Raw genomic sequence first — 23001 nt, forward strand, 5'->3', positions numbered from 1 at the left:
TTCACTTCAGTTCATCTCATCGTGTAGGCGTTGTGTCATCTCATATCTTCACAGTACAATAAGATATTTTGAGAGAGAGAGACCACATTCACATAACTTTTATTACAGTATATTGTTATAAATTTTCCATTTTATTATTACTTGTTAATCTCTTACTGTGCCTAATTTACAAACTAAACTTTATCATAGGTATGTATATACAGGAAAAAACAGTATGTATAGGGTTCTGGTGCTATCCTCAGTTTCAGGCATCCACTGGGGATCTTGGAACATATCCCCCGCAGGTAAGGGGGAACTGTGTGGTTGTTAATTATCTCAGTGGTATTTCACAACCAGGAGAGGTAAGGCAGGGCAAGTGTTACTACCCCTGCTTTACAGATGAGCGGCTCTGAGGTGGAAAGCCTGGCTCAAGGTCACCCAGACTTAAGGGGCAGTAGAGTCGACCCCAGGACACCGGTCTGGTCCCCTCCCGCCAGGGGTCAGACGCGAAGGGTCGCACTGTAGGGGCCGCGGTCCCGCCAGGGGGCGCGCGGGACCGGTGACATCACTCTCCTCCCCTCCCCCTCGCCTGGGGCGGGGCTGAGCCGGGTCCTGGCTCCCGTCGTTCCTGCCCCCCGCGCCACGCCCCGCCACGCCCCGCCCCGGCAGTGCGGTTCTCGGCTGTCCCACGCGATGCGGGGACCCGGGTGGTGGTTCGCACCAGGAATGGCCTGGGTGGGGGAAATGAGGCTTGGAGCTCATTGAAGCTTCCGGGGGCTGAAGGTAAGGGGGAGGGGACCGAATGGCGTGTGGGAAAGAGGAGCTAGCCGCTCAGATGGGGGCGGGGAGCGCACCAGGCTGAGGATCATCCAAATGACTCTTGGCGCCACGTGTCTCTAGGGTCCTCACGTCCCGTATCCAGGCTCTCCAGCACAGACTCCCTGAATTTCCTTAGCAAGCCCATACATATATGTCACCCCATCTTAAGAACAAAGATCTGGGCTACAGAAGTTGAGGGACTTGTCCAGGGTCACAGAGCTGGCACGTGGCAGGCCTAAGACGGAATCCTAGAGTCTGAATCTGAACCACTCTCTAACCCCATAAAAAGGCCCAGCAGAGGGCAGCTGTCATGGGCAGAGGCCCCCACTTTGCTGGGTCCTGCTGACTCATTTAGCATTCACCCTGCAGTCTGGAGCAGAATGCCAACTGGGCTCATTGACAGGGAGCACTAGGCCTGCCAAGGCAGAGGGCTCTGAGTGAGCACACCCTCTACCAGAGGGGACCCATTTTGGAAGCCAGGTCGTGCCGAGATGAACTAGAGGAGCCCGGCTAGGACACAGGCCATTGATGGATTGGTAGGGGGGAACTTGGGCTCTGCCCATCTGAGGTGCCCATCTCCACGCTCACTGCCATCTTGTCCCAGGAACCAGACGGGCCTCCCTGCCAGCCTGGCCTGTGTGTCAGATCTACTGGCTGGCTGACCTCCCTCAGACTGCCACTTTTCCTGTGTGTCAAGACTCGAGTTTCAGGCGGGGCCTGCTGGCCAGAGAGGGCTATCTCTTTAAAGTGACTCTGCATTTCTCTGCTCACATCCATTCTGAATCACTGTCGTAGTCTAACATTCTGAGAATAATTTATTTTCCCAATAATTGGGGTTTTCCTGTCAAGCCCTAGCCCATTATAATGCCCTCACCATGCTCTTCCCATATTCACTTCAAAGAACAGATACATATGTATGGTGATGGATAAAAACTAGACTGTTGGTGGTGAACACGATGCAGTCTATACAGAAACTGAAATATGATGTACACTTAAATTTACAAGATGTTATAAGCCTCAAAAAAAAAAAGATACACAGATATATTCCAATTCGTTGGTTATACCTGAGGCTTCACTTCTACTTTTAAGGATGACTACTGATTTTACTGCGGTTCTTAGCTTTTCAAAAGGTTAAAGCCCCAACAATTCACCATATAAGATTAAACAAGAGGGAAATTTCTGTGTCGCAGTGGCAGCCACCCCAGGGAGGACAGCAGCTGACTACAGACTTATGCTTCAGACAGAAATTACACAGGGAAGGAAGGTGATGACCAGCACAAATCATGGCAGAGTCAGGGATACCTGGCCGATTCTTCTGCTCAGCCCTTCCCCCTTACAGGAAGCAAAGTGCTAGGAGCAAGGTGTTGAGGCCTGCCTCCCACAAGTGGTGTTGCCTGCAGTGCGCCCACTTGTGGTCGGATGCCATCACTGCAGCCGGGCAGGCAGGAGACCTGGGACCTACTTTTTCGGAGCCCCACCCCTCCCTGTTTCCAGGCGAAGACACTGAGGGCAGGAGAATGGAAATGAGACTGCAAATTTTTTGGTATTTGCATTAGAAGACATTTTTGGAAAAAATATTCTAGTAATCTTTAACATCAATTTACAGAAAGAAGGAAAGTGACGTTTAATCTGAATGTTTTATTTCCTTCAAATCAGTGCAGGGGGAGGGTTGAGAGAAACCTACCTAACACCCATCTCTATACCATGGGCACAGGCAGTGAAATGAGTGCTACCACGCAGCTGGGGTCCGGCAGGTGAAGACTGGGGAGGGACAAGCAGATGCAATGAAGCCAGCATTTTCTGAGTACCTCTGGGAGCCAGGCACAGTGCTTGTAGCTTAAAGAGTGAAAACATGAATAGAATGTAGACTCTGACCTGAAAAACGGAGTCTCTCTGGTAGCTGGAGTAAAGAGCACGATAGAAGATAAGTCACAAAGTTACAAAAGTTCTGAGGTGCAGAGGCGGAAGGACTTGCATAAACTGCCTGTTACTGGTGGTGGGGGAGGATCAGGGAAGGCTTGGCAGGCTCCAGGGAGAGACCAGCATATGACTACATTTGTTTTTAGATTATTCTGTGGCCATGTGTGGAATGGGTTGAAGGAGACCTGGGCGAGAGTCCTGGAAGGCCAGGCAGGAGGCAGCGAAGGGTCCCAGGGAAGAAACACAACGTTCCTGTCCCTGAAGGGCTGTTGGTGTTGAGGAAGGAGCCCAATAGGCCTCTCAGGTTTGGGTACAATGGGGAAGTTGGGGCAGAGAAAGCGCAGGTTTATCTCATCCTCATCACCAAAGGGCGCTGCAAAGACTGGAGAATATTCAGGGAACCCCTCGCTTTTGAACTTGATAGGAAAGGAATACTTTGTTTTCTACCAACCTTAGATATGTACCCTGGCTTGACATGTACCCCTGGAGTGCATGGACTCCAGTGTCCCATACAATGATATACTTAACCACCCCACTAGGGCTTCAGAGCTCATCAAAGAGCCTTAAAAAACAGCCCGTAGTGAGGCCTGAAGTCTTCAATTAAATTAAACTGTGAGGAATGAAGCCCTGATACAGATACCAACTCAGAGCACTCTGCTGGTCAGGGGTCAGTGAGCGGGCTGGGCTGGGCTGTATGGGGATAGCTCCTGCCCTCCAGGGAGGAATCTGAGACACGTGCCAAGGGCCAGGGTCAGTGAGGGATGGCGGTCCACAGTGGCCAGAGCTCTGGTTCCACTTACTGTCAGGAAGATTCATTTTTGAGAAGGGGGACCCAGTGGTATGGCCCCCTCCACTGAGGCACTCTCACGGCCCCACACCATGACCCCTCCCAAGGCCAGAGTTGTGGGGGGCCCAGCTTCAATGCAAGGACACACAGGTCCCTTGTTCCCCAGGAAGTCTGAGGTTTGGTGTCAGGGCCAAGTGCCAGGTGGGGAAGAACCCTCAGGAGGCAGCCTCTTCCTGCCTGGAGGTGTGGGAGTGCAGGCAGGAGCTGGGGTGGGGGTTGAGGGAGAGCTGGCCAACTTTGCAGAGCTCATTCCCCGAGCTGTGGGGTGAGGGCAGAGTGGAGGGTGTGGCATTGAAGATAAAAGAAAGATGGGCCGCTGTCTCCATCCCCAGTCCTATGAAAGAAGGAATGAAGCAGCAAAGAAAAATGCCTTTCTGGGTCGCCGCCAAGTCTGGGTGTCCTGGCTCCAGGCCTGTCCCTCCTCTGTGGCCCCAGCAGGGGGCACTGCAGCTCCTCTGAGGCTAAGAGGACTAACTCCCCACTCCCTTACCCCCCTAGACCTTGGACCCAAAGCCCAGCAGGGTCATGCTCATCCCCCAGACGGAGGCTGCCATCCCTCTACCCTCTCCAGGGCATGAAGCTGTGGCTGGAGGACACAGGGATCCATGGAGGAAAAAAAAATTGTTTATTTAAACAGAGAGCCTCTGAAGGCACCTGGTTTCTGTTGAGTATAAAAAAGGCAGTAAAACAGCAACTGCACAGGGCGCATGACGGGTAGGAACAAGGCGTAGGGAGCAGGGGAGGGACATGGAGAGGTGGGGGGAGGAGGCACCCAGGAGAAGAGGGGTGGAAATATCAGACAGGACTTCAGAACAGACAGTCCTGGCCCCTAGCCACCCCTGCAACAGGCAGATGAACAGACAGACACAGACAGACATACACACAGAGAGATACACACACACACTCTCTCTCCCTCTCTCTCTCTCTCTCTCTCTCTCTCTCACATTCAGCCTAGGAGCCTCTGCTGCCCTGCTCAAGCAGGGCTCAGTCACAGCCCTCAAGTGTGGGGGGACTTGAGCAGATGCAGACTGCGTCCCCTGCCTCAACTCTGACCCTCAGGCCCACAGTGTCCTCACTGTCCATCCACAGAGGCTCCCTCCTCAGGGCCCAGATACCTGGGCCCAGCACAGGCCGTGAGAAAAGCACAAGTTGGCTAGAAGAGAAAACCTCCAGACCACCCCTGCCCATCCCTGAAGGAGAAGGAAGGGGGCAGAAGCATGCAGCCAGTGCAGTCCTTCTGTCCATCCACGGTCACACAATTGCACGGAACAGGAAGGAGAAGACAGCCCCCAGCGACAGGCCCAGAGACAGAAAGAAGGCCATGATGGCTCCAGCTGTCTCTGCCTCAGCTGGCTTCACTTTCCTACAGGAGGGAAGGCGAGGCTGCCTTAGGATGTCCCCTACCCGAGCCCCACCCATGGCATCTGGGGTGGGGGGACTTACCTGAACACTTAATTCTGCTGATCAACCTAGCCTACTTGCCCAAGCCCAATTAGGCTTTTCCATCTTGGGGGCTGTCTTCTACCTTACCCTGAGAGCCCCCCTCCCACATCTCCACCTAAGTAAGCCTGGGCCCCCATCCCTCCACTACCCACCACCACCCCTTCAGCCTAGGGGCCCCTCCCTGGCCGTCTCCTCTCTCAGCCTGGAAACCCTAAGCTCTAGGATCAGGAGTCTCCTTTGGCCCTCCCTCCCTCTATGAGTGTCCCCCACTGGAACTCTACACTCTGCCTGAGGCCACCAAGTTCCCCACTCACTTGGGCCCGAAGCACATGCAGAGACTGGCAAGGTAGCCGTTGGAGAAGGCGAAGGCCGCCATGAAGAAGATGTACCAGGCGTCGTGCTCAAAGACCACCGTCAGGTAGCGGCGCGGCTGGACGTTGCACAGCAGCAGCAGGGGCACGAACACCAGCCGGGCCAGCACCAGGGTTGGCAGCCAGCGGCTGTCCTTCCCAGGCTGCGGGGACCAGGCAGTGCCTCAGCCCGGGCCGGCCCCCAGGGCACACCCAGGCCCCCAGGGCTCCACTTGGGGCCCCTCAGGATCTGAATTGAAACTTCCAAGCCTGGTTCCCCTTAGGGGGTACTAATTGGGAGGGGGCATGGTGGAGCCTTCTGGAGTGCCTGAAATGTTCTACATCTTGACCCGGGTGGTGATTACACAGGGTTGTGTAGATATATTTGTGTGTGTCTGTGTGTGTTCATTAAGCTGTACACTTAAGACTTGTATGCCTTACTATACATAGATCATGGCTTGGTTTTAAAAAAAGCAGGGTCCCCTCACCACCATACTTTCTTGGTTCTCAGCCAGTCTCAGGCTGGACTCCTCCCTCTCACAGGAACTTGGTGCCCCCTCCTCCCACTTACCCACATGGTCACGGCTGTGAGGCTCCGGCCCAGCCAGTCGAAGATATTGAAAATCAAGAAACAGGACACGGGAATGAAGTAGTGTCCTGGAAGAGGAAGAGCAGATTAGGGGATGGTTATTTATTAAGTCCAGAGAGGCAGATTTAGCAACCCTGACCCTCATTGGGCTCAGTTTCCTCAGCTGTAAAATGGAGATGCTTCCAGCCCAGGGAAGGGTAAATGGACCCAGAGAGTCTAGCTGGGAAGACGGCAGCCGAGGCTCCCGCTCTCACCCACTCCCAGTCCCCCTTGAGTCCCTGTGTGCCCCCATCCTGGGAACCCATGGTGTCCTCACCCCAGGCACTGGTGCCCGCAATGCTGGACTTGACCTCTGCGGCCACGGCGGGAAACATTCCAATGGTGATCGTGAAGACGAAGCAGACAGAGAGAGCCGGGACTAAGATCTGGAGGAAAGGGACCCCTGTGTCTTCATGATGATTGTGCGTTAAAGAGCCAAGAATCCACACCCACACACACACATGAATCCAGGAGAGTGGCCAGTCTCAGGTCAGAAAAGAAGAGGATGGGCAGTGCAGGGGAGGAGTGGGGGAGCAAAAGAAGGAGAGAAGGAGGGTGGGGGTAGAGGGCAGGACGCCAGGCCCCACGTACGTTTTTGAGGATGGCTCGGATAGAGTGGCTTTTGTTGGTGGGCTTAGAGTTGGGGGCTGGAACTTCGGACTCCACTTTGCCTGCTCTTGGCTCCTCTCCTGGGGGATGACAGGTTATAGAAGGATCTTCAAGTTGCGGAAAAGACAGAGCAACAGGAGATGGCACAAACATTCCTCAAAAGGGCTGGGGTTAGTTGGGGGTGGACACTCCCTTACTCAGTGCACAGCTGCATCCTAAACCCCAGCCCAGACCTCCTCCTGATCCCCACACGGTCCCCTGGGTCCTGACCTCTCCGGGGAGCCCCAGGTGGTGTTACACCCTGTCCAAGAATCTGAAATTGCTTCCCACTGCCCTCAGGCATTCAAGGTCATCCAAGCCCTCCCCCATGTTCTTTCCCAGCCTTTATTTTCTATTGTCCCCCTCACCCCACCCCTGGTCCCTCTGGCCTCTGGCTTGTTGCTGCCAGCAAATACAGCGCACTCATCCCTGTCCTCTGCTCATGTTGCCCCCTGCCCAGCAGGCTGGCCTCCAGCCCAGCTTCAGACCTTTACTAATGAGGTCCAACTTGGTCTCCTGCTCCCCAGGCCCTTCGAGCTTGAGCTGCTGATAGAAGCGGTAGAATTCCTATCAAGTGAGGGAGACAGGGGAGGTGGATTCAGAGGTGGAATCTCCAGCATTCCCACCTACCCCAGGTTTCCACCGCAAAACACCCTTGGTCTGGAGCCCTGGTGCCCCCAGACCCCAAATCCCAGCTTTCTTCATTTGCTCACCAATCGGGGCAGGCCCAGGTAACAGACGATGGTCAAAATGATAACCACACAGGCTGTGATAAAATAGCCGAAGGCACTCGCTGACAGCTCCGAACCACCTGAGGTGGAGGGTATCCTTGATCAGACAGGCCCCACTCCCTTCTCCCCGCAACAGCCAGAGCGACAGGCAGGCAGACAGCAAGACTTACTGGCAATGGCACAGATCATGGCCACTGAGGCGAAGAGGCCTGCCAGGCCCTGGCCACTCATGATGGGAGCAGTGTAGCTGGCTGGCAGGAGGCCGGCCAGACCAAAGAGGCTGCCCTGCAGGATGGCACCGAACGCTGGGGGAACAGGGTGGGCATCAGCAGGGTAGGGGGAGCAGGGTGAGGCTCACTTCTGCTAGGGGTGGTTGGGCGCCCATGGGAAAACAGGTCCCTGTGATTCCTGCTTTATTCCCAGTAAGTCTTTTTTTCTTTTAAAGCTTCAGTGCATGGTTGTATATCCTAGTTGTATGTGAGCTGCCACCACAGTATGACAACTGACAGATGGGTGGTGTGGTTCCACGACCGGGAAACGACCCGAGCCACAGCAGTGACAGCACCGAATCTTAACCACTAGACCACCAGGGCTGGCTCTCCCAGTGTGTCTTGACGCTCAGTGGCCATTCTCTCTGCCCCCACTCCCAGCCCTGGTCCACGCCTGCTCAGGCCTCTGAACCCTGACTGCCCAGGGCACCCACTTCTTCCCGGGGGTGGAATGGGCTCCTCTCTGGCTGACTGTGGGTCTGAGAGAAGGGTAGGGGTATGTGGGAAGATCTCTGCCCCAGGTCCCCTCCCAGCTCTACTTACAATTAATGAGCATGATCTTGATCATGGTGATGACGAAGAAGGACAGAGCATCCAGGTGCACCTTCACCAGGATGGCAGTGATCAGGAACACCAGCAGGATGGCCACCAGACTGCCCAGGATCCGAACAGCCTGGGGGATCCTGCCGGAGCAGCCGAGGCGGCAGAGAGGGGTGGTTAAGCCAGGGGCTCGGCCCTGGCAGTGCAGGGGGCAGTGAGGGGCCGGGCTGGGGGCGTGGGTGCTCACCTCTGATGCAGGAAGGAGTTGAGGCAGGTGAAGAGCAGCAGGGGCAGCATGGCACATAAGGTCATGACATTGTTGAAGATGGCACTGAGAGAATTCCGCTCTGGAGAGGCTGCTGAGGGGATGGCCGAGGCCTGGACGTCCTTGCTCGGTTCAGCAGCAACCAAGGACACATTCTGGGACGTGTCCAGACGGTTTGTGAAATACTGCGGGGGTTGAAGAATGGAGTGTTGAAACCTCTCTCCCTGTGCCCACAAGTGCAGATCCAGGCCCCATATGCCCTGTGGACATGCCCAGTCCCCCCAGTCTTACCTGAGTGGCTGTCATGAAAAAGTTCCAGGGGAGCAGCGTCCCCAGACCCAGCATGAAGAAGATAAGCCAGACGGCTTTATACCTGGGGATGGGGGAGGAAAGAGGGGCCAAGTGACCCTCCATCCCCACCCCCCGACCTTCTGCAGCTGTCCCAGGGCACGGGGCACCTGTGCATGTGTCTTCCTATGGGTGTATGTGGAGGGGGGGGTGTCCTGGGACAGGAAAAAGGGCACAGAGAATCCAGAGAGGAAGGGGGACCAGGGACACAGGATTGAAGGGCATGGCCGAAAGGACCTTGGTTCTCAGCCCCAAAGACTCGGGGGACCCTGCAGACTTGGGAACCAGTGTGACCCACACATGTGGAGGTGGTTTTGGAAATTCTGCTAAAGGATGGGGGTGGGTGGGTGAGTGAGAAAGCAAACAGCAAGCGTTTTCCACCCCCGCCGGGCAGGCTGGAAGTGATTATGCCGTCTGGGCAGGGACTGTGTGACTCCCCAAAGAGGATTCTGAGGTCAAGAAAATCCCAGACCATTCTGGGCCTAGTGGGGCATGCAGGCAGGGGGGGATTGGGCGGCCAGGAAGAGAGGGAGCTGTTTTTTCCCTGGCTCACACAGAACGGGCTTTGTAGGTCACACCTCCTAGGGTGGGCCAGGAGGTATGGGGCCACTGGATGTCATCTGGGCCCCAGGGTGTAAATAAGTGCCCGCCTAGCTTTACCCAGGGCACTGCCCCAAGCCCTACACCTCAGGGCCTGTCTGGGATGGGGCAGCTTCCCCCGGCTGCCCTGGGCCCTCCCTCTGTGGTCTCTAGAGGTGTCTCCATTCCCTCCCCACAGCCAACAGCCGCTGTCTTCACAGAGATGGCAGTGAGGGGACCAGTCTGGCCAGAGCGTAGGGCCTGGCTTCAAATAGCGAGGGCCTGGGGGAGCGCCCCAAGTGGGCAGGTCTGAGCCATTACAACTGCAGCCCCCCAACTCCCTCAATACTCCCCAGCTTGAAAAAGAGAGGGAAGGGCTTCATTCAGAGGCCTGGAACGAGGGAGCAACTTCCAGCCAAGGTCACACAGGACAGAGAGTCAGAGTGGGGCTGGGTGAGGGCAACAAGGTGGATGGAGATGGGAGAGGGGTTCACAGAACCACTACCGGAAGGGTGAGGCTGGGATGGGGCAGGCAGGCAGCCCGGGAGTGGAGCGGCAAGGGAGGGAACCAACCCGGGGCCTGCACTTACTATGTCTCCTTAAATTCCCTTCCATCCGAATAAACCTCACCTCTGTTTTACAGGTGGGAAACGGTCCCAGAGAGATCAAGTGAAGAGCCCAAGGTCCCATAGCCAGAAATGGCCTAGTTCTGCGGCCTTTGGCACATGAGGGAGACAGGAAGGGCAGGGGAGAAGTGATGGGGTTGGGGGGCCTAAGCTGAAGGAATTTTGGACCCCAAGCATGGCTTCATCAACCTTCTTGGGTCCTAGACTCCTTGGAGAACTTGAATCAAGCTACAGCTCTTCCCCCAAAACACATAGGCACAATCACAGTTGCAGGTCTAACTTGAGGGAGTTCGTAGGCCCCAGAGGTGGGGAAGTGAGAGGAAGGTCAGATCAAGGACCAGGGTGGGCCAGGGTCATCTGAGGCAGGGGCCCCAGGGCAGCCCTGAGGGAGAGGGCAGTTCTGCTAGGAACTGTGCTCTGGGATGTGCTCTGGAATGCGGGATGCTGCCAAATCTCTCCCTCTGGTGGTGGCGGGAGGAGCCGGAAGATGCTGGCTGGAGAGCAACAGTGGAAACAATGACAGGCCAGGGAGGGGCTGCCACTCACCCACCCTGGACTTCCCCACAGACACCCCAGCCAGCACCCAGCCAAGGCATGCATGGTCCCTGTTGCAGACCTGACTCAGAGCTACCTGGCTGGCGTTGCAGTGGCAACCCCAAATTCCAAAGGACACCTCCCCTAGCCTCCTGGAGACCCATTTCCTCTCCCCTGGATCCCCAGCCCAGATCCCCCAGTACCTGTCATGAGGCTGGTGACTGGTTGTCATGGTGACGGCGTTCTTGGTTTTGCCTGGCCGACAGCTCCCTTCCTCTGAGGCTTGCTGGGGGCAGAAACAGTGTGAGGCCACGTCTGGGCCCTGCTTCCCCACAGGCCTCTTCAGACTGGGGGAGAGGGCAGGGGGTTCAGAGGGGGCAGGGCAGACAGAGCAGGCAAGCTGAGGAGTCCAGGAGGACTCTCTTCTGGCCCTGCCTCACAGGACTCTCAGTGGGACCCCTCTGGCCAGTCCTGTTGGGGGCCCCTGCCTGCGCAGGCTCTACCTGGCTCCCGGCCTGGCCACCACCACCGCTATTTTTATCCAGCAGCTCGAAGCAGTCTGTAAGCCGGGAAACAGGCGGGTGAGAGCAGGAGGGAAGGAGGAGGAAGCTTTACTGAGAGGGAGACAAAGACAGGCAAAAAAGGCAGAGAAGAGGATGAGAGGTCAGGGAGGGTGAGGCCAATGGAAGGAGGGATAGGAGGAGGGAAACAGCAGGGAGATGGAGCCAAGAGGGTAAGAGGCAGGAGGGAAGGGACAGCACAGGGGTAGCAGCCCAGGGGTGATGACCAGGCCACGCCAGAGGCCCCCCCCCCAGGCCACTATCTGCAAGTCTGACCTCTCCACCCTCCTGGGGAGTCCCTGGACTCCCAGCTAGGGCGGGCTCTGGAATCTATCTCCTCCTGGAGGCACTCCAGACTCCAGCTTATCTGCTATTGGCACCTTAACCTTCCTTTCCAGGCATTGCCTGGAGCCTTCCTAGTTCCTGGCCAGTTTTCCACGAAAACACTTCACAATGGGTGTGGGGACACAGCTGTTCCTACCACCTAGCCTGGCCCCTCCCCTGACCTCAGTCCTGGCCCCAGGGTCACTCCATCCCCCTTTGGTTCCTCTCTGACTCACTCCAGGCCCCTGTCCTCTTCCCCTTTCTGAGAACAAACTTGAAGAAGATTGGAGGGGTGGGGGCACAGGCCTAACTGACGGCACAGTCCCAAAGCTCCTAGCCTCCCCCGCAGTGTCCCTCTCCTGCTCCCCACTCATGTAGGGGAGGCACCCTCGCACCAGCAGATGAAACAGCTTTCCCTTTGGATGGCATGGAAAGCCAGGCAGGCGTGTGCTGGCCCTAACCCTAGCTCTGGAGCCAGCTCTGCTGTTTCAGGTGAGGACCAGCTTCCCCACCCTCCTGGGCCAGCACTCACCAGATGCCCAGACTTGCCAGCAGAAGGGTCGGAGCAGAGCGGGCCTGGGTAGTCCCTTGAAGCTGGTCCTAGCTCCGGCTCAGGCAGCAGGCCTGGTCCATGAGCTCCTCCTGGGGGAGAGTCCAGAGTGAAGAAATTAGCACAGGGCGTAGGAGAGAACTCCCCAGGCTTTGCCATGGGAGGGAGCGTCCCCACTCTGAGAAGCCTCACGCACGCAACCAAGGAGATAAAAACCAGCCCTGTAGTTTGGGAGATAAGAGCCCCAGCAGTCTCAGCGAGGGAGCTGACGGGGTGGGTCAACTCACAGGTGCAGCCAGTGCTGCAGGCCCCAGCTTGAGACACACAGACACTGCAAACAGACACCGCCGTTGGACTCGACACCCTCAATGGGCTTTTCTATCCCTCTTGATAATTTCTCTCAACCCCTCCCTGGGTAAACTCCAGACTCTCCAAAGGCCTCCGTCAGCCCCCCGGCCCACACCTGGGTTGTAAGACGGGGTCGGGGTGGGGAGGAGCAGACCCACACACCTCCGGATGGAGGCAGAGGGCTCCTTTCATTCATCCTTGCAACAAACTTTTACCGAGACCTCTGCATGCTAGCCAGGCACTGTTCTAGGCACCGGGGACAGAGTGGTGAACAATAGTTTGCACATTTTCTAAAGGAGTGCGGGCAAGAGGGCTCTATCCAGGGGGTGGACGAAGAAGGCTCAGGACTCAGGTTTTCTATTAGGCAGCAGGAAGGGGAACCCCCAGCTTCTCACCTCGGCATATCCTGTGCTCCAGCCCCTATCCCCACAGGCAAGATTCCTGGCAATAAAGAGCAGATGCAGTTTCAACCCAGATGGGTGGCTGGGGTGGAGAGAATAGAGGATCTCCCTTCCTTAGTAAATCTGCCTTAGGCTCAGAGAAGTATTTATTTCTGCCCTCTCCCCCAGTGACACCTCTGCTCTCTGTTCCCAGCAGTCCCCATCCCAGTCTTGTGCACAGTTCAATGCAGGGGCAGCCCCTCTCCCTGCCCACATCTTGACATTCAGCTGCCCAGTCCAGGTGTTTGGTTCTCATCTGCCTTTGCCCAGCAGTAACCCAGGATTTGATACCAGCTCAGAGCATCTGGTGTCCTTCCAGCCATGCCTTGGCCTGCCGAGACAGGGCACTGAAAGCAGCCACCAAACTAAGCACCTCCCCACTCCCAGGCCCCTAACACCTCTCATGCACCCCTGCTTCTAGACACACCCTTGTGGTGGCAACAAATTCTCTGCTCCCCGGGGATCCTATATGGAGCCACCTGCTACCCTTGCCCTCACAGCCACCCATAAGCTAGTACTAAATTGTCTCCATGGAACAGATGGGGGCAGCAGAGGTTCAGAGAGGTTGAGTCACTTGCCTAAGGTCACAGAGCTGGTGACTGGGTGAGCTGGAATTTAAACTCAAGGAGTAGCTTATTCTAGGCTCCTTCTGGGGTGGGAAGGGAGGTACAAAGGCTGCTTCCCAGCTAGCCCTGTGCTATACTGGGAGGTGGGGGTACTCTACTCCAACTAAGGGAGAAAAGAAGGTGGGAGTCGAGGTCATCTCCAACCTGACATGAGTGTCCTATCCTATTACACACATTTCTTGGCATGGAGAGCTCGCACAGACAGCGGGACAAGTGGGAGGGTCTGGAGGTTACCGAGAGGATGGATCTGGCAAAGGGGCGGCTTCCAGAGGCGCGAGGGGCAAGGGTGGGACGAGCCCTCACCCACCACTGCTCTTCCCTGGGAAGAAAACCTGGGGTGCGTGTGTCCTTGCCCTCTCTTTGGGAGTAAATGAGGTCGCGCCCATGAAGAAGAGGCCAGGGAAACGAGTTCGGCCAACAAAAGGCGGGGGTTACAGAGACAGCTCTTCTACCTCCGTTCCGCGAGCCCTCATCCCCATCACCCCCCCCACCCCAAGCGCAGTTAGCGGCGCGGCCCCTCCCCTGTACCAACAACAAGATTAACCAGCTACTCGCCCGCCCCTTGCGGAGGTCGGCTTGGCGACAGCCGGTTCCAGGCCCAGGAACCAGGCCTCCCACGGCCCGCTGGGGTCCAGGTCTCCGCAGGGTACACCCCCGCGCCCCGGCCCTTGCCGGCCACGTGCTGCGCAGCTTGGCACGCCGCGCCGGCGCAGCGGGGGCCCCAACTGGCACCTCTCTCCGGGCCGCGGAGCTGCCAGGCCCGGCCTCCGCCTCGTGGCAGACGGGAAGCGGCGCCTTCCGCCGCGGCGGTCCCCGGCCCCCGGGCCCCGCGCAGCACCTGCAGGGAAGGAGTCCTTCAGCGCGGAGATCCGTGCGCTCTCCCCGCCGCTTCCCGCGCCCGTCGGAGCACATTCAAACCCGCCCTCCGCCGGGCCCGCCCCCGGCGCGCCCCCGCCCGCGTCCCCGCCCGCGTCCGCTCCCCCCACCCCGCCGCGGCCCCGGCCCCGCCCCGGCCCGCCCCTGCCACTCGCTCGGCAGCTCTGGATGTTTAGGGACCCGCACTCGAGACCCTGCGCCCCCAGGCCGCCTGGCCCATACCACGCGGTGTTATTTCTGTAGACAGGCCTGCCACAGTAAACCCTGCCCCCTCAAGGAGTACACGGGGCAGGAGGGTACAGCCACACACTGGGTCCCCCTAGTCTCCTCCGCGCTGGGGCTACACGAACTCCTCCAGAACTCCTCTCGGTACTCCCCCAGCGACAAACCTTCTGCTCACACACGCCCGGACGCCCCATGCCCCTGCTCCATCCCAGCCGTTCCGTTATCACTCCCCAAACCCCCTCCCAGCCACTTTCTCCCACACTGCGCCTTTTTCTTTTCCAGCGCCCCCTCCCTTTTCATGTCACTTTCTTCCCTTCAGACCTGTCCTCTGACCCCCGCCCACGCTCTGGGCTCCCTCCGACATAATCAGTATCATCAGTGACCTGCATGGGGGGTTTTCCTACCTTGAACACACACACACACCACCCACCACTTTGACTTGGAGAAGGATGTGTGGTTCTGTGTGTGTGTAGGGGGGGGAGGGGGGTAGAGGCCCAGCCCTGTAGACCCTTCATGATTCACTCTTTCTAAATCCAGAGCTTCGGAAAAACTGAGGCACAGTTGGGGATGGAAAGAGAAAAAGCCAAGAACAGCCTTACATCCTGAGTGAATCCTATTGTCCTGATACTCAGGCAGACACCAAAGTCTTGCTGAGCCCCACATCCTCCACTGGCTGAGGAGGAAGGGAGTGGGCATCCTGAGGAGTGGTCAGTCCTTCTTGTGCTTCCAAGGGAGGTGGAAGGATTCCTTCCTCTTTTGTTGGTCAGTAAATTTGGGGGAAAGGGAATGACTGCCCCTACAGCAGCCCTCAGTGCTGGATGACAAATTAAAGGCTGAAGAGGGTCTGAGGAGAGAAAATCCGTCCAGCGACCAGGCCCCTCCCGCACCCAGCTAACCAAGAGGCCTGTTTCCTGCAGAAGCCACAGACACTAATTAACAATTAGGAGTACTAACATCATGGGATAAGGCAGAGTCACACCCTCTCCCCAGAGAACAGATTGGGCCCTCAGGGCAAGGGTAGCTTTTCTATTTGGAGTCAGTGGACTCTCCCCAAGCTACTCCAGAAGGGGTGTTCCCAGCCTTCTGGCTCCATGCCCCTCAGAGACATGACACAACATCATCCCCCAGCCTTAACCAAACAGGGCAGGAAGAGGGCTATAGATGGTATTTTTCTAGGCACTGCCCCATGGCTTAAGGGCAGTGTCATGTGTGGGTCTACCCCGGACCCCCGTTCCCACCCTGTGTTTGTCCAGTCTGTCTCTCTTCCCGCCTCTCCCCTCTTTCTTTGGCTCCTGTCTCTCTCCCCACTTCATTTCCTGTCTCTGGGCCTGTGGGGGTGGCAGGCCTTAGTGGTCAGAAAGATCTGCCAGGCATGGCCACGCTGGCGGCCAGTGGCTGCAGTTGTGTGCAAAGGGGGCTGGCAGTGGAAAGAAACTGGAGGGAAGTGGTGAGGGTCCCAGGCCAGACCGGGGAAGGCTGATTCCTGTCCCCACCTCTGCTGAGGCCTGGCCTGCTCACTGGATGGCAACAGCCAGGGCTGTTATTGCTGGAGAGAAGCCCATCTGGCCCTCGCCCTGCCTGGGCCCCAAGCCAGCACCTTCCTCCCCCTCCAGAGCCAGATCCTTGGGCAGAGATGGTTGCTGGGTACCTGGGCCCCCTGCTGGACAGTCTCAGAGCCCCACCTCACACTGGTCTGTGCCCAGAGAATTTCTAGCCAGGCCCAGCCAGTCCTCATCACTTTCTGCCCAGTCTTCTGGCTCCCTCCCTGGGCTCCTTCAGGTCCCTGCCACAGCAGTGGGGTGGGAAGGGCTGCACCCCCACCCCCACCCTATTTGAGACTAACACCTCACACGCAGTCCTGTCTTTCCAGCCCTGTGTGCATCTGTGTTTGCTCAGCTCAGCGGGGGGGATGTGTCACCAGCACATGTCTCATTGACTGTGTACATATGTTCTCTGTTGCCTTTGTGGCAGGGCTGGGACCTGGGAGAGGCCAGTGAGGCACTCGCCTGAGGTGCAAAATCTAAGAGGATGCCAAAAAATTCAGGAATCAAGATAAATGTTTGAATGCAATATTCTTAGAAATCAAAGTTAATGCAAAAAATCTGTGATGAATCCAACATCAACATTTAAAATAAAGACAGGATCCAGCCCTCTCGGGGTCAGACTTCCCTCTTTGTGGAGACCCCAGGATGGGTGTGGGGGTCAAGGTTGAAGAAGACTTGACTCTGTTCACTACGACTGGGCTTGGTCTCCCAGCCTAATTTCCTAGACCTTTGCCCCTACCCTCTGCTCTGAGCGGGTCTCTGACTTCTGGGGCATCTGTGTGTGGTTGGGGGGGACAGTCATCTATCTGCGGCCTTTAAAGTCCCAGCCAAGTATCTCTTCCCGCAGAAACCGCCGATTCGGTCTCCATTTATATCCACCCCCCAAACGAGCTTCCCAGGTCCTCTCTTTCCGCCCCGCCCCCCAGGGACCGTGTAGGAAAGGCGCAGACCCCGCCCCCACCACCGCCGGCCCGTGCCTCTGCCCCCCGGGCACCTGCTGAGACTCTGCAGGGGGCGTCGGGAGTTGGGGAGGGGGGATGGAAGGGGGGAACGGGAATTCCTTGGCTGGCGGGTCCCTGGTCCCCCCCTGGCCTCCTCATCTCGAGGCTGGGCCGCAGCCGTGGCCGGAAATCGCAGCTCGCTCCGGGTCTGACCCATCTCGGGCGCGGGGCGGGAGAGGGGCTGCAGTGGGCGGACGCAGCCCGCGCGGAGCTGCGCGGGAGTGGGGGGCGCTTCGAGAAGCCGGCGGCAGCGGAGGCCGGGAGCAGGCCAGAAAAAAAAAAAGGCGCTCGTGACCCCGGAGGGGAACGGGGCTAGGAGACCAGGGGCTCCAACTGCCTTCACTGCGCACCCCCCACCCCCACCCGGGTCGCCTTCCGGAGAGGGGCGAGCACGTGCACCGGCTTTTGAGGACTCCGGGAGAAAGCAGATGGTGTCGAGGGGTGGGGGACCTGGCGGAAAGCACCGCAGGGCTGGGGTCGGGGCACGCAGCTCTGGTCTCAGCTCTTCCCCCGGCCCCAGCTTCTGATGGGCGTGGGGACGGGATGGGGGTCCTGAAAGGGGCCTGTATTCCTCACTCTCCCCCTCTGAACCTAGGGCCCAAGATTCGCTGGGGGGGGAACGCGGGAGGACTGTTGCCTGGGAACAGTAAGCAAATTATCCGGAGGCCGGAATACAAATGCATCTGACCTGACTACTCTTATTTGACCCCTGAGGGGCCTCTCCCTGGGAAGGGGGAAACGATGAGGTGAAAGCCTCAGGTCACTCCCCCCCACCTCTTCAGGGGCAGAGTGCCCCTCAGGGACCTTTGCTAAGGTCCCTTAGCAAACAAATCTCCCTCTCCCCACCACCATTAGCTGAGAAGAGTCTCCAGACTTGCTCAGGATGTGTTTCTCCTTACCTTGAGCTGGCCAGCCAAACTTTCTCCAAGTCAGACCCAAGACTCCTGGGTCACAGTGTGACATACTGAAGTTAGACAAGGACTGAGGGGACAATGGAATAGTTAGCAAAAGGAAGTCTTGAGTTGTTTCCCCACCCCACCCCGGCCAGGTTAGACTGTTTCGCGGCGGAGCAGTACAGGTGACAAGACTTTTCAAGGCATCCCAAGAATTCAGATCAACAAATATTTATTGAACACCTGCTGCATGCTGGCCTTCCGGGGACAGGACTGACTCCCTAGGGAACCAAGGTCCTATCTTAAGCTACTGAGTCTGGAAGACAGACAGATGAAGATCTCTTCTGTCAGCTAAATTCTCAGTTGTCCTTGGGTTAAGCATTGTTTTTGATGGGACCTCGTATTACCATTTGCCTGGGAATGGGGGGGGCGGTCAGTTCATCCCCCGACTCAGGCCAGAGGTGACTAGGAAGGGTCTTGGGAAGAATGCAGAGGGAAGGAGGGGTCATGATGAGTTTCCCGCTCGATGCAGGGCATCCTTCCAATCATCCTTCCAATTGTTTCTGCTGGTAGTGGGGAGGCATGTCCTGGTCTGACCCCTTGGTCAGTGACCACGCCAGGACTGTCTCACTCCAAAAAGAAAGTGTTTCGATGAATACAGCTGCTCCCAGGACTCGTGGCCTCATTTCTGGTGGGCTAGCCTCTCCCTCCTCTCCTGGCGGGCCACTCTGGAGGCCTCCCCAGCGTCCGGCGGGTGTCTCTGGCTGAGGACGAACAACAGACAGCCCAGCACAGCCTCTCGCATGTCCTGGGAGCCCAGGCGGCGAGCCAGGCGGCGCAGCAGGGGCAGGAGGTGCTGGCGGGCCAGGCGGGCCGCGGGCAGCAGCAGGCAGGACAGCAGTGTTCGCAGCAGCAGCGGGAGCAGCGGAGCGGGCATGGCTGGGCCGTGGCTGCGAAGGCAATCCAGACTCTAGGCTTGCCTTTCCACCCCCTCCTCACCTGGCAAAGACGGGGGGTGGGCAGGATTTCCCTCCCTTTAGTTTACACCCTCATGCTCCCCAGATCTTAATTTGCGGGTCGGTTTTAGTTTCCCGCAGCCCTTTCTCTTGGCAAGGTAGCTGGGGAAGGGGGGTTCTCACCATAGCTAAGGAGACACAGAGCCAAAGCAACAGTAAAGCTTGCCATCCCCAGCCTCCAGGGCCTCCTACGGTTCTCTGGACCCTCCCCTCCCCTAGTTACCCTCCTCATGCACACCCTCAGTCACCTGGCATTCCTCAACCCTTCTCCCCCATCCAGCAGGAGTTCTTCCCCAGGCGATTCTAAGTTTGTTTTTTGAGGGCCCTTGATCCGACACTCCCTACCCTCCCAGTCCCCCACCCGCACCGGTCCATCCATCCATGGCAGCAGCTCTCACCGGTCAGAACTGCTGCTCAGAATCAATCTCTGGCTGAATTTGCCTGTGGGGGCACAGCCTCCCTGGACACTACACAGCTCAGCCCCACCCAGGACAGCTCGCCTGGGAGCAGCGAAGAGACAGCTGTGTTCTGGCACCTGGTAGATGGAGGGGAGGGGGCAGCTGGGCTGGCAGAAGTGGAAGGAATTGGAATGCAGGAGTTCTTCCTCCTGGAGGCAGACCTCAGAGTGGGAACCCAGAGTGTGCTTTCTAATGGTGTGACCTTAGGCACACTGATTTTTCCCGGCTCGGGTCCCGTCCGATGGGAGTAACTGGGGAGAGTAACTGGAATGGGATGAGATCTGCTGGCCCAAACCTGAGAAGCAGTAAGGCTGCGGCCCAGACACACCAGACATGCCCAGAGTGGCTGAGAGAGGGGGCCGAGCACCCGGGCAGGCACTTAGGGGCCCTCTCCTGGGGGTGCAGGAGTGGGGTCACCATCCGTCTTAAAGCTGCGTCCAGTTGGACAGCTGGGCGGCGTTCCCACTCAGGAACAGAAGAGGGACACCCACTTCTGGACCCTCTTACCCACTTTTTTTTACCCCGAAGGTTAAATGAGGTTCCATGAGATAGTGAAGTAGAGACAGTCTAGGTTTGTTTTGTTTTGTTTTTAAATACCTCTTCTCCTACTTCATAAAATGGGTCTGATTTCTGCCTTGCTAGACTCAGATGAGATAATGACCATGAAAGTGTTGTGTAAGCTTCACAGCCTTGGGAATATACTCTTTATCGTCATCCCACCACCAGCCTCCAGTAGCATCAATCACCATCTCCAGAACCGTCAAAGACCTTGAAGAAAGAAAACTTAAACATCAAAAAGGTCTATTCCACTTCTACCTGGAGGAAGCAGGGGAGAGGAGCTAGAGTATAGATTTATAGGGGTCGTCTTCCTCTCCTTCTAGCTGTTTCCTGAGGAGATGGCACGGCCATATGTCATCCCTGGGCTGTGGGTGGAACGTGTATTGAGTACATCTGTTTGCGAAGCCTGTGAGTTCATCATCTCACTTAGTTCTCACCACACCTGCAGGGGAGCGATTATTATAACCATTGTTATAATGGTTATAATAATAATAAGAAGAAACTGAGGTTCAGAGTGATTAAGCAACTTACCTGGAATCACACAGATAAATGGCCTGACTTCCCCCCAAACCTGCCCCTCCTTCAGGCTCTCCCCTTTCTGTAATTGGCAACTACATCTTTGTAGTTACTCTGGCTAAAATCTTGGAAGTTATCCTTGACTTCTCTCTTTCTATCACAGTGCACTACCCACATTGGTAAAGCCTGGTGGTTCTACTTGTAAAATATTCAGAATCTCACCACTTCTCACCATGACTACCTTTGTCTGAGTATTCTTCTGAATTATTGTAGTAGCTTCCTAACTGGTGTTTCCGTTTCTCTTTTCCACACAGTGACCAGAATGATCTTTATAAAATACGAATCGGATCCTGTCCTTTTTCTGCTCAAACTGTCCAATAGCTCCCGTCTCCCTCAGAGTTAAAGCCAAAGGCTTTAATTGTGACCTACAAGGCCCTGGGTGGTTTGGCCTTGCCTGACTTCCTGATTCAACTTCTAGTCCTTGCCCCTCTCTCTCTGCCCCAGCACAGTGGCCTCCTTTCTGCTCCTTAACTGTGCCAGCCATGTTTCTGCCTCAGGGCATTTGCACCTACTATTGCTGCTACCTATAGGGCTCTTTCTCCAGGTATCCACATGGCTCCATCTCTCACCTCCTTCAAGTCTTTGCCCACATGTTACCCATCCATCCTATTTAAAAGTACACTCCCTCCAGCCCTTCTCCTGCTGCTTCCTTTCCATCCCCTCCTCTGCTCTATTTGTCTCCACAACAAAACATTGTCGACATCCTCCCACGCTAGAATGTAAACTCCATGAGAATGGGGACTTGTGTCTGTTTTGTCTGCTGTGTCCCCAGTGCTTGGCAATAAACATTTGTTATAAGAATAAACAAATAAATAAACGTTCTGTGTTGGGATCCAAACCCAGGCCTGCTTGTCCCAGGGCCTGTGCTACTGAGACCCAGAGCTCCATGGATCCAAACACATTCTTCTAGGATGTGTGTGAGACCCCCATGGGCCACAAACAGCTGGAGAGATCCGCATGGACAGGAAGAACTGACCACACGGAGCCTAGGAGAGGGCAAGTCAGGCTTCAATGGTTCCTTCTGGGAACCTCCTAAGTCTGTCATCTCGAGGGAACCCTGGAGGCCCCACCACATGCTGGCCCACATCTGTGGTGGCCGTGGTCTTGGGTAAACCACACCCCACCCCTCCTGGACTCAGTTTCCACAGCTATGGGAATTTCCAGCTGTGAGATTCTTGGACCCTGGGCCTGGGGCCAGACTCCTGCCCTTCCCTGCTCCCTGGAAACAGAGTGTCCAGGGGCCTGGGACTGTGAGGCGGGTAAAGGAAACAGGATAACAATGGTAACAATGGGGGATCCCAGAGGGGGCTGGGAAGGGAGTGGGGAAGGGGCACGGCTGGGACCAGGGCTGGATGGAGTCTGAGTTTACTCTCTGCCGCTCACACCCTCTGGGGACTAACTCTTCTCTCCACCTCCTTCCCACCCCATCGCCACCCCACCCGCCACCCCACCCCAGACATTTTCTCCAAGGCAGGAAGCCAAGGACTCTGCTAAGATTTCCTCAGCCTTTCCTGGAAAAATAATCATCCTCTCTGGCAACAAAGCTGCCATGGAGCAATTCCTTCTAGTTTCTAATTTAGCTTTGTGTCATGGATCCCGCCTGCACTGCCCTGACCTCTACCCTTTGCCCTCTCCTGGCCAGGGAGGGACCAGGCAACTTTGAGGAAATTGGCCAAACCTCCTGTTCCTCAAAGTTAATTAAAAAAAAATTGTCTGGGTGCCAACTTGTGAAGTTGAGGCGTGTGGGCTGGGCAGTAAGTGACCCCTGGAGTCCTCCTCCCTGGTCCTCTCCCCAGATCCTCAGAGCCCTCCAGAAGTGTCCTGGGGGCCCCCACCACCCCCATACATAGGCATCGGTTAATTGGACCGTTCGTGTCAACAACAAGCATTGAATGCTCACTGTGGGCCAGGCCTGTGCAAGGCGCCGAGGACACAGTGGTGAGCAGGACAGACACCCCAAGAGTCAGAGGGTGACAGACAAGCAGTTGGGTAAACCGATGCTGAGGTGGCCAGAGTTGCAATAGAGCTAATGGGTTCTCTCGAGACCTGGGAGTAGTGGGCCTCCTGCTCCTCGCACCCCTTTCTGCTTGTCCCCATCCAGGGGTCCAAAGCACTCTACAACATGGCCACCGACCTGCCCGGGGAGGGGAAGGGTACTTCTGCACTGGTCACTCGGATCTGGATTCACTGCGGGCTCTGGGACCCTCTCTCAGGGCCTCTCTGGATGCCTGAGTAGACCCTACGCTGCACAACTGGGGGTAGGGATGATCTTCTTCCCTGAAAAGGGAGTTCCCATGACACCTACCTCTGACAGGATCAGGAGGTGGGAGAAGACTAGGTCCAGAGCTCGGCTCCTAGAACGTGTCCAATAAACAAGAGTTTGTTTCCGTCCACCTTTTTGGGTTTTCCCTCCCAGTATACCCCGTATCTGAAGCCCGCCCAGTTGGCTGCTCCTTGAAGACCCACTACGAGGCACCAGC

At 56.7% G+C, this 23001-nt stretch overlaps 2 protein-coding genes across 6 annotated transcripts; both read right to left on the reverse strand.

The window, feature by feature from the left end:
* Positions 1–4167: 4167 nt before the first annotated feature.
* On the reverse strand, positions 4168–17943 carry SLC29A1 (solute carrier family 29 member 1 (Augustine blood group)). 5 transcript variants are annotated; one of them, XM_058554253.1, is made up of 15 exons: positions 14213–14284; positions 12704–12749; positions 11943–12052; positions 10730–10812; positions 8731–8812; positions 8422–8624; positions 8178–8317; positions 7536–7670; positions 7348–7445; positions 7123–7201; positions 6578–6675; positions 6264–6372; positions 5930–6015; positions 5323–5522; positions 4168–4928 (listed from the first exon to the last, which is right to left on the reverse strand). In XM_058554253.1, the coding sequence occupies exons 4-15, from the start codon at positions 10756–10758 to the stop codon at positions 4817–4819; spliced, it is 1371 nt and encodes a 456-aa protein (XP_058410236.1). In that variant the 5' UTR covers positions 10759–10812; positions 11943–12052; positions 12704–12749; positions 14213–14284; the 3' UTR covers positions 4168–4816. The 5 variants fall into 5 exon arrangements, with proteins under 5 accessions (XP_058410236.1, XP_058410238.1, XP_058410235.1 ...); XM_058554255.1 differs by lacking the exon at positions 14213–14284 and adding an exon at positions 14107–14124; XM_058554252.1 differs by lacking the exons at positions 12704–12749; positions 14213–14284 and adding an exon at positions 17920–17943.
* Positions 17944–18160: 217 nt separating this feature from the next.
* MYMX (myomixer, myoblast fusion factor) lies at positions 18161–18858 on the reverse strand. Its single transcript, XM_058553948.1, has one exon. It carries the CDS (start codon positions 18848–18850, stop codon positions 18596–18598), a length of 255 nt encoding a protein of 84 aa, XP_058409931.1. The 5' UTR covers positions 18851–18858; the 3' UTR covers positions 18161–18595.
* Between the last annotated feature and the right edge of the window lie 4143 nt (positions 18859–23001).

The sequence above is a fragment of the Diceros bicornis genome, chromosome 14 (assembly GCF_020826845.1).
Source record: "Diceros bicornis minor isolate mBicDic1 chromosome 14, mDicBic1.mat.cur, whole genome shotgun sequence".
NCBI classification, from domain to species: domain Eukaryota; kingdom Metazoa; phylum Chordata; class Mammalia; order Perissodactyla; family Rhinocerotidae; genus Diceros; species Diceros bicornis.